The 10,926-nt window shown below is 49.5% G+C and overlaps 1 protein-coding gene across 1 annotated transcript; it reads left to right on the top strand.

The window, feature by feature from the left end:
* Positions 1-4,034: 4,034 nt before the first annotated feature.
* Positions 4,035-7,518, top strand: VAX1 (ventral anterior homeobox 1; the record flags this gene model as incomplete). Its single annotated transcript, XM_084526465.1, has 3 exons — positions 4,035-4,272; positions 5,682-5,869; positions 6,961-7,518. 3 exons carry the CDS (start codon positions 4,035-4,037, stop codon positions 7,516-7,518), a joined length of 984 nt encoding a protein of 327 aa, XP_084382591.1.
* Between the last annotated feature and the right edge of the window lie 3,408 nt (positions 7,519-10,926).

The raw sequence follows: 10,926 nt of genomic DNA, 5'->3' as shown, positions 1-10,926 counted from the left end.
GTCAGGAACCTTGTTTCAGGTCACAAAAGAACATCGTATGCAAGAATGTTTTATATAAGTCTATTAGGGGAAAAAATGAAAATAGGGAAAAGGAATTTTAGTGACCCAAAGGAAGCTGACATTATAGATGGTAAAATTTTTGATTTCCCGAGGTTGTTCTGTAGTTTGCTGTTTGTTCCAGATGAGTGGACTTCAGTTAAAGTAACTGAGCTGTATGGAGTTGAAATTGTCTGCTCACTACTGGTTTCCTGCAGGATTGGACTCATAATTTGAATGTACAGATCTTCAGCAATACTGTGTGTTTGTAATGTATGGAGGCAAATTTAGCTGATTTGATGGGGAAAGCGTTCTTACAGAACTGTTTTCAGTGAACAAAATGGGGTTTGTAATGCAATCATTAAGAACAAAATTCCCTTGTCCTTCACTGGGCTTTGCACAAGTCCTCATTGTACACAAAAAAGGCAGATTATCACACAAATAAAATACTTAATCTCCAGATATTCTGCTTCAAACAGTGAAATTGAGTTCAATAGCTCTGTGTTTGTTATTATGACATATGCCTAGACATTAGCATGAGGAAAAACATGGGGTAAAATGTTATACATACTCCCACACATCCATACAAATATAATTATAATTGCTTTCTGTATTTCACAAATCTTCTACATGATTCATTATGCCTGCTATTTCTAAAAAAAAAATATTAAAAAATCAATTATTTGTTATGTAAAAAATGTTTGAATCAGAACTTTGTTTTATTTAGTATTAAGCAAACATGTCCAGCAAGGATTGTTGACACTGCCCTCCCTACGTATGCATACACACATATATATTTATGTGTATCAGGCAGCAAAGCTTACTAGGCGCTTACCTGCTAAACACAAACTTATACCTCAGTCACATGAAAATGTTCTCACTAATCAGCAGCCACTTGTTGCACCTCTCCTGAGACAGCCAAATATCTCTTAAACGTGCAGTTCTGCAAGCATCCCTTCACACAACAGGCCTTCACACAGCATTGCAGGCTCATGGAGGAAACGAACTCACTCCGTCCTCTCTATGTATCTGCATGAAGCCTTGCACAAAGGGGCTGTGATTTATTTGGGGCCTCTGGGTACGACTGCTGTACAAGTAGTAACTAATGACAACAGACCACCAGAGACTGCCGACATTCAGCTGCTGTAAGGAAAAATAAAATCTGGTCCATAACATCTGGTTATATGCACAAGCATTCCTGAAATGGCAGGACCTGATTAAACTCTTGGGGGTGTTGCCGCAATGGCAGGCTGACTTTTCAGACAACCACAATAAAAAGAAATTATTTTGCTATTTGTGCAAAAAAGACCAAGATCTAAGTTCTCCAGTAGAGAATGACTCTCTGAAATATGTCTGTGAAATGCTTTTCTTTTCTTTTCTTTTCTTTTCTTTTCTTTTCTTTTCTTTTCTTTTCTTTTCTTTTCTTTTCTTTTCTTTTCTTTTCTTTTCTTTTCTTTTCTTTTCTTTTCTCTTCTCTTCTCTTCTCTTCTCTTCTCTTCTCTTCTCTTCTCTTCTCTTCTCTTCTCTTCTCTTCTCTTCTCTTCTCTTCTCTTCCCTTCTCTTTCCTTTTCTCTTTCCTTTCTTGTCCCTTTCCTTTCTTGTCTCTTCCCTTTCTTTTCATTTCTTTCTATTCTTTTCCTTTCTGTTTTTTCCTCTTTTTTTTACTCTTGTTTTCTTTTTTCATTTCCTTTCCTTCCTTTTTCTTCCTTTTTTCCTCCCTTTTTTCTTTTTTTTTCTTTCCCCTTCCTTAATTTTCCATTCTTTTTTTTTCTTTCCTTTTTTTTTTCCTTTCTTTCCTTACTTTTCTTTCTCTTCTTTTCTTTCTCTCCCTTTCCCATTCTTTGTCTTTCTTTCTTTTCTTTCTTTTCTTTCTTTTCTCTTTTTTCTTTCTTTTCTCCTTTTTTTTTTTTTATTTTCCTTTCTTTATTTTCTTTCATTCCTTTCTTTTCTTTCTTCTCCTTTCTTTTTCTTTCTTTTCCTTTATTTTTCTTTCTTTTCCTTTATTTTTCATTCTTTTTTCCTTTCCCTACTTTCTTTCCCCATCTCCTCCCTTCTCCCCTTTTCCCTCTCTCCCTTTCCCATCCATTCTTTTCCCTTCCTCTCTCTCCCTCCCCCGTTTTTCCCTTCCCTGACATTCCCACTTAGGACGCCCAAGCCCAGGCCGACTGGGATGAAGCAGAAGGTGCTGGGTGGCGCAGGATGGGGCCCTCAGGGTGGGCTGGGGCGCTGTGGGGGTGCAGCAGGCTGGTGGCCCCAGGTGGGTGCCCCGGCCCTGGGCAGCGCCCGGTGGCGGCTGGGCTGCGGGGTGAGGCGTTCTCAGGGAAAATTCCTCCCGTCGCTCTCAGGCCCCTAAACTCTTTGTGAATGGGGCCAGTGCAACATGTGGCCTTTCACCTCGCCCGAGAACCACTGCCAGACAGCCACACTCAGAGAATTGTTTGTTAATAGTCCAATTAGATAATTGCCATCTTTCACTCCTTTTGCTCTACATTTCCCATAAAGGAATGAATAAGGAGAGCAGCATGAAGAGGGCTTCTGCCCTGCAAGGTGACAAGAAGGACTGGAGCATGCTCTTTGCACAAGGCCATTTGCTTGAATTGAATCATTGTAGCCTAATCAATGGTCTTATTGGATTACTGGCTGTTGCGGTTCTCAAAGATATTGTAGCAGAGACAATGAAATAGCTAGAGTAAAACTTTTTTCCCCTTTAGTGGATCACGCAGTTGAGATTTTTCACGGGCTATCTCTCCCTCTCCCTCTTTCTCCCCCTCTCTCTCCTTCTCCCCCCCTCCTGGATCCACTGCACACAAAGCTGGCTCTTTTTTTTTTTTTTTCTTCTTTTTTTTTTTTTTTTTTCCTTCAATGAGCAGGCTCTGCGAATAGGTTCAGTGTTGGTGAAGGTGCAGAATTAGCACACACACACACACACACGCCCGCCCGCATGCACACACACACACACACACGCAGAGGGAGAAGCACAAAAAGCGAGTGTCGGGACTGAAATAAGGAGAGGTAGGAGTTTAAGATGGCTGTCTGTGGGGAGATGTGTTGAGGAGGATTTCTGCCGGCCAAGAGGACCTGCTGCCTCGGACAGAGCTGCCTGGAGGAAGAACTTTTTGGGGTGTGTGCGCGCTGGCGATCTGTTTGTTTGTTTGGCATCCAGGGGGCTGCCCCCCCCCTCCCTGCAACTGCATTTTTCCAGCCCTTCCTCGCAGCTTTATTCAGATTTATTTGGCGTGCTCTGGAGAAAGCCACTATATAATCGGGAGGTCAAAGGCATACTGAAGAAAGTTAATAATGGCTGCTAATGGTGCTAACAATTCAGGGTGAATCTTGTCAAAAGTTTTTTTTTTTTTTTTTTTTTCCCTCTCCCCCCCCCCTTTTTTTTTCCTCTTTTTTTTTTTTTTTTTTTTTTTTTTTTTTTTTTTTTTTCTGGAAGTCTCAGTCTTTTGATTGTGTGTTTCCTGAAAGCAAGACCAATCATTTCAGTTTATTCACTGGCTAAACTCTACTTGATTGGGGACAAGCACACAAACCATCCATTACGATCTGATATATTATCCAAACAATTTAGTGTATTCATGAGGTAACCTAAATGTGGAGGCTGCAAAATTACCCGTAATCAATTGAAACAGCGAGTGCGCGTCCCTCTGTGTGTCTAACAACTACATGTCTCTGTAATAAGGCAGACATTAAATCATTTTAGAGTTGTACTGTTGAGTACCTGATCACTGGGCGCTCTGGGAAGCTGGACAGTCACATTAGGACGCTGGGACTGAGGAAGCCGCTGCTTTTCCAGTGGGATAAAACCCGACCTTCCTTACTCGAGGTGCTTTACAGATCCCCACCGATCTGACCCTAAGCCGTGCAATATCCAGCATAGACTTCGTCTTCTTCTGCTATCGCTACTCTTCTTTTTTTTTTTTTTTTTTTTTTTTTTTGGTTGTTGTTGGTTTTATTTTTTCTCGTTTTTGTTTTTTTGTTTTTTATTGCACTACATGTTTGGGAAACAAGACAAAATGGACGTTAGATGCAGTTCAGAGACTGAAGCTAACCGGGTCTCGAAGAACGGACATAAAGAGGGCAAGGAAAGCAAAGGGTCTGAAGGAAATATTTCTACTTCTTTTTTGAAGGATCAGCAAGGGACTTTTTCTGCCTCTGCAGCTACGGAAGACTGTAATAAAAGTAAATCTAGTTCTGCTGACCCGGACTATTGCAGGAGGATCCTAGTTAGAGGTATGACTCGGAGGTATTTCGGGGAGGGGGGGGAGAGGAAGGTGAGCAGCGCTCACACCCGGCGGATTTATTTCTCCCGTGGGCTCGGCTTTGCCCTGTCCCTACTCTTGGACACCCGGGGGCCAGAAGCCCCCGAGCTGAGCCCGCTCCTGCCGGGGGCTCCCCGCAGCCCCCCGAACGGAGCTGCCCCCGTGGAGCTGCCCCCGCCGCCCCCCGAGCCCCGCATCCCGGGAGCAGGACGGATTTTTAATCAACCATCAGCCTTCAAATGAACGGAGGATGCTTTTTTAATTTTAATTTTTTTTTTTAATTTTGTATAATTTATTTTCCTCGGCCCTCGTCTCCCTCGCGGTAAACGAACGAAATCGCTCTGCCGGGGAAAAAATAAAAATTAAAATTAAAATCGGGTTTATCAAGGTGCGTTTGGGGGGAGGAGGGAGAGAACGGAGCGGTAACAAAATTAGCGAGAAGCAGGCCTTGTAAACAATAATTAATCCTTGCGCGACCGAGTGACCCAGAGAAGGGTCAGATTAAAATGATGTGCTCGTCTCTGGTTTAACACGTACCGGGGAGGCAAAATCACGGGAAAGAAGTTGGGAAAGCTTTAACGCAACGCGAACCTGGCCCTGGCTTGACAGTCGCCTTAATAAGATTTGTCCCGCTTTCTTTCGGTCTTCGGTGCTACCGGAAAAGTGAGGTTTCGGCGGGCTGTCTGTCGGGTGCCTCGTTTTGTGTTTTCTTTTTTTTTTTTTTTTTTTTCTTCCTCCTGTTCGCCAAAAAAAAACAAATCCCGGCAGCGACGGCTGGAGGAGTCCCCGGGGTGGCGGTGGGCAGCCGGCCAGCCCGTGCCCGGGAGGTTCCCGCCTGCTTTGGCGCATGGGAAACTTTTAAAAAATATATTTTATTTTTTCTTAATAAAAAAAGACGATTTTATATTTTAAGGGGCAGCGGGAGGGGGCTTCCAGCAATTCCCTACCCGGAGCCCGGGGGGAACAAAGGGTAGCCCAGCCCTGCAGTCACAAAGCCCGGCCTGGAGCATCTCTCCCCGGCCTCCCAGAGGGGCCGGGGTGATGCCGCAGTGCCGTACTGTCAGCGCGATGTGCTCAAGCCAATTTTAAATGGGCTGAGGGGATTATTTCCAGAGCCCTGGGCCCCATCACCCCCTCCTCCCTTCTCTGGTGGGTTGTTTTTTTTTTCCCCCTTCCTTGGGTGCAGTGGCCAGGTGCAATCTGGGGGTTCCCGCTCCATCCTCCCTCGGGTCTCGGTCTCGAAAGCGCTGCCGGTAGCTTTCTGCTTGCCTCGGGAAGGAGAAAAAGAAAAAGAAAAAAAAAAAAAAAAAAGAAAGAAAAAGAAAGAAAGAAAAAAAGAGGTTTCCTGGGTGTAAAACTGCCTGCGCCTTTCTTTGCCAGATGCCAAAGGTTCAATCCGAGAGATTATTCTGCCTAAGGGGCTTGATCTGGACCGTCCCAAGCGGACCCGCACCTCCTTCACGGCCGAGCAGCTCTACCGCCTGGAGATGGAGTTCCAGCGGTGCCAGTACGTCGTGGGGCGGGAGCGCACCGAGCTCGCCCGGCAGCTCAACCTCTCCGAGACTCAGGTACCCCTCGGGACGGGACTCCCGGTTCCTTCCGTGGGGTTAAAAATGGGGCCCGGGCAGGCCCGGGTCTCTCCGAGGCCCTGCGCGCTTTTTGCGCGCCCCTGCGCAGGCCCCGGGAGCCGTGGTTTAGGGCTGGAGGGGCAGAGCCGCCCCCGGGTGCCCACCCACGCGTGTCCGGCCGTGGGGCCTCGTGGGGGGGAGCGATAAGAGTGGGGGGAGCCTCGGGGATGCGCCCGGGGTGCCCCGGGGGATGCGAAGGTGGCCGGGGACAGGCGTGTCCCCGCGGCTGCGTGGGGCCGTGGGGGCTCGGCCACGCAGCCAAACCCACCCGGGGATGCAGGGAAGAGAGGGGAGGCCGAGCCGTGAGCTCCTAAATTTGGGAGGGGCTCGCAGGGGGCTTCCCCTGCGAGCTGCTGGATTTAGGGACCTGTCCTCTGGTGGCTGCGTCCTGCTGGGTGCCACGGGTCGGGGCCGGGGGCTGCCGGGCTCCGAGCCCCGCAGGGCTGCCGAGGTGGGGCTCGCCCCGTCCCACCGCCCCCGGCCCGCCGGGCAACGCAGGAGCGGGGCAGAGCCACCAAAAACCGGGCTTGTGCCGGTTTCTTCCTCCTGCAAAATATCACCCAACAAGAAATCCCCCTGACAAGCTAATTAGCTTTTTTTTTTTTTTTTTTTTTTTTTTCCCCTGCCGGCTGGGAGTGACAAGTTCACTAGCTGGGGGGTTCTGGGAACCTCCATGCTGTTGGGTTTGGGTTGTTTTTTTTGAAGGGGACGCTTTTTATTTTATTATTATTTTTATTATTTTTTTTTAGGGGAGAGAAGGTTGAGCAGGTTCCTTTTTAAAGCCAAACACTGTGCAAAAGGGCCAGGAGGTGATGCTGCCCGAGGGTGCCCCGAGGGGCTGCTCTCAGCACCCTGAGCAGGGCCAGGGGGTCCCTGCGGGGACTGGGTGGAGCACCGGGGGTCTGCCGGGGAGACGACCCCCGAGGACACCCGACGGGGGGTGCCGCAGGCGGGATGCGGGGCGTAGAGCCGCGGGTCCCCCCCTTTTTCCCCTCTGACCCTGCCTTTTTTCCCCTCTCCCCGTCCCGCAGGTAAAAGTGTGGTTCCAAAACCGGCGCACCAAGCAGAAAAAGGACCAGGGCAAAGACTCGGAGCTGCGCTCCGTCGTATCCGAGACCGCCGCCACCTGCAGCGTCCTGCGGCTGCTGGAGCAGGGCCGCCTGCTCTCCCCGCCGGGGCTCCCGGGCCTCCTGCCCCCCTGCGGCACCGGGCCGCTGGGCTCGGCTCTGCGGGGACCCGGCCTGGCCGCGGGCACCGGCAGCTCGGCGGCGGCGGCGGCGGCGGCGGCGGCGGCTCCCCCCGGGGGCTCCCCGCATCCTGCGGCCGGCGGCAGCGCGGCGGGGCCGCCCCCCCCGGGGGCGCTGCACGGAGCCGCCGCCGCCGCCGCCGGCCCGGGGCTGTTCGGGCTGCCGGTGCCGTCGCTGCTGGGCTCGGTGGCCGGCCGGTTGGCCTCCGCTCCCCTGGCCGTGGCCGGTTCCCTGGCGGGCAACTTGCAGGAACTGTCGGCCCGCTACCTGAGCTCGTCCGCCTTCGAGCCCTACTCCCGGACCAGCAATAAAGAGAGCGCGGAGAAAAAAGCGCTGGACTGACTCCGAGCGCCTCGGCCCGTATTTATATTTAGAGTATCTATTTGTGGCGATATTTATGGGACAGGCGGCGGCCCCCCTCCCGCCCATCCTTCCTCCCTCCCCTCTTTCCCTTCCTCCCTCGCCACCGCCTTCCAGCCCCGCGGCTCGGCTCGGCACGGCTCGGCACGGCACAGCTTGGCACGGCTCGGCACGGCTCGGTATGGCACGGCACGGCACGGCAAGGCACGGCTCGGCAAGGCACGGCACGGCTCGGCTCAGCTTGGCACGGCTCGGCACGGCTCGGCACGGTTCCCTCCGAAGGGCCGGGGCGCAGCGAGGGGAGCCCCCCAGCCCCCCCTGCCCGGCTCTCCCTGCCCCGCCGGGCCCAGGGCTCGTCTGTCGGCCCGGGGAAGGGGGGTCAGTGTGTCTGTCCGTCTGTCTGTCTGTCCGTCTGTCTGTTCGGCTGCTCTGACACAGGGAGGAAAGGCAGAGCGGACTGGGCGAGCTTTGGCCGGGCTGTCTGGGATCGGCTCCGGCCAATGCCAAGCGAGGGAGCAGGATTTCGGGGAGAGGAAGATGGAGCTGCCAGGTGATGCCCGGTTATTTTTATTTTTCCATTTTCTTTTTTTTTTCTTCTTCTTTTTTTTTTTTTTTTTCATTTTTTTTTTTCCCAGACTTCAGTGACTCTTAAGCACAAAGGTCGGGGGGCTCCACCTGGGGCCCCGTCCCATACACACTCGCTGCACTCCGCACCGACATCCTCGCTGCCTGCCCTTCGCACCAGCCAGGAAAATGTCCAGCAACTTTTTTTTCTTTTTTCATGACAAATCTTGAATGTGGGAAGGGCCGGAACGGACTGCCTCGAAAATACACGCACGGAGCGGGGAGACAGAAACCAGTGGCTGTAGAGATTTGGGATCAAACTCTCTCCCTTCGAGAAATCTCAGCGTCCCTTTTTGTAGTCCCACGGGTCAGTCCTGCGGACCTGGTCTGCAAAAGCAAAGCTGCAGATAAATAGTGGAAGTGACGACTCGATTTGCTTCCACATTTGTTGCGATGGTAATTTTTTTTTTCTCCTATTTGATTTTTTTTTCCAAATAATTTCAATGCTCATCTAAATCAAAAAAATCGTTAGCCTTTCTTCCTCCTAAAATAACCCTCTCGTATATCGCTCACACTTCAATTAAAACGAACGTACAACATAAGAAGTGTATCTTTTGTTGTTATTTTTGTACTTTAAAATACACCTATGTAACAATTATTTTTTTTTTCTTCTTCATGATCCTTACTGCTGTTTTCTCCACAGACATATGTATTTCATCTTATAGTATTCCAGATCGATTTCTTGTTCAATTTCAGTACTTGAATTTGCCAGAAAAGGGATGCTGTACTTAGCTAGTTACTCGGGAAAATTATTTCTTTGCTTTGGTTTTAAGTTTCTTTCATTTCTTTAAACTTTAACACATGGCGTTTACAAACTGTATAAATATGTGCCACCAAACTGTAACCAAAAAAAAAAAATTACAAAAAGTGGAATGGTTGCTGTAGTATATAGAATTAATTATAGACCAGAACTGGACAGAAAGAGCTGGACAGAAAGAAAATAGTAATTTTATTGTAAATTATTTACGTCTGAAGTTTCTAGGCAACTAGTCGGAAAAATAATGAATGAATCGAGCGCTGAGCCCTTGCTACTAACTTTTGTTCTGAATGTTTTGGATATTTGGATGTTTTGTATTTATGTGGTGAGAGTGAAATATATTATATCTATATGACGACGGAATTAGGTGTATTTTCGTCTTATATTTGTAGTACCCAACTTACCTTCATCTAATACTTGCGCTACCAAGAAAAAAAAAATCCTACTCCTCCATAACAACCCTAATTTTACATTTTTTGTTTAATTTTATTATTTTTTTATTATTGTTTAATTTTATTTTTATTTTTTTGTAGGCGGTGGCTGTGAGATCCGTCTCATGGGGCGGGAGCTCTGCTCCTTGCCCTGAGCAGCCGGGGCGGTTCGGGGCACCCTGCTCGCCCAAGCCCCGGCATCCCCGGCTCCCACCCAGTGCCTGGGGTGCCCCCAGCCCCATCTCCGGACCCCAACCCCTCTCAGGGAACCAAAGCGGGTGCCTGGCGGGGCAGGGGCTGGGCCTGGTGTGGACCGAGGTCCCTGCAGTGTGCGTGTGCCGACGTGAGGAGATCCCCATGCATACGTGCACATCTCTGGGTGGGCAGGAAGGGGTTGTATGGGGTTTCTTCGCAGCCATTGCTCGCAGCCCTCTTGGCAGCCCAGCCCCAAGACCCCCATGCAGGGCAGAGGGAGTGGGGCAGAAACCATGATTTTCAGAGGCTCCCCACAGGCCCTGGCTCTTGCAGGGCCACTGCGAGGCATCAAACTGCGGCCACCCCACACCACCCCATACCACCTTGCAGCACCCTATACCATCAGCCCTGCCTGCTTCTGGGCTCTGCTGGGCTTTGCTGGGCACCCAGCCCACACTGGGCACATGTACTGCTCAGGGGGAAGAGGGAATGGTGTGGTGGTGATGGTGATTTGGTTTTTATTGTTTTACTTTTTATTTTTTATTTTATTTTATTATTTTTTTTTTAGTGTGTTGAAATGATTTGTGGATGGAAAGGCAATGTGGGTGAAGGAGGGTTTCACAGGTGGCATTGGAAGAGGAAACAGAAACTGATGGTCAAGATTGAAAAAGTTTATGGGGTGGGGAGGGGAAGCAGTGTTAAAAAGAGCTGAGTGTGACAGCACGGACCTGCCGGGGGGAGATGACAGTTTTTGGTCTCTGCTTTGCCTGTGTGGGCTGCACAGCCCTGGGCAAAGAGAGGAGCCTTGGCTCAGGCTGCCCGTGCCGAGAAGGTGATCCCCAACCTTCCCGGGCGCCTCTGCCCCATATGGGGCAGTCCCATACCATGAATTTACCTCGCCTCACAAGGACCCCTCTGCTGATGAGACAGGGCCACTTTGTCACGCAAATCTGGGGTCACATCACATCACAGAGCAGCCTCGTGTGCCTCCACCTCAAAAGAGGATTTCTCTGCTATTTTATTTTTTTTAGCTGGAGGCAGTGGGGTGTTTCATGTCCCCTCACATATGTACTGTGAGGCCCTTCTTCCTGGCCTGAGGTCCCTGGGCTGGAACCATGTTCACTGAAAGCCCTTTGCTCCTTACCTAAGGTAATTTAAACCAGTGTCCAGCTAAATTGTCCACACAAACAGTAAAGCAGCAATTTTACTTATTTTACGGCTCCTCCATATACACAAGAAGAATAAATATTTATATTATTACCACTATTATTAATTATTTCTAAATATTTCTGAATGAATACATGCCCCTAGGTGCAATGGAGACTTGTCTAAGCATTCAAGTAAAGGAACAGTTGAAGACATTTTTAAGAATTCAAGTAAAGG

The sequence above is a fragment of the Aythya ferina genome (assembly GCF_964211825.1).
Source record: "Aythya ferina genome assembly, chromosome: 7".
NCBI classification, from domain to species: Eukaryota; Metazoa; Chordata; class Aves; order Anseriformes; family Anatidae; genus Aythya; species Aythya ferina.
Note: the sequence above shows the minus strand (reverse complement) of the source record. Positions and strands in the feature narration are given on the sequence as shown.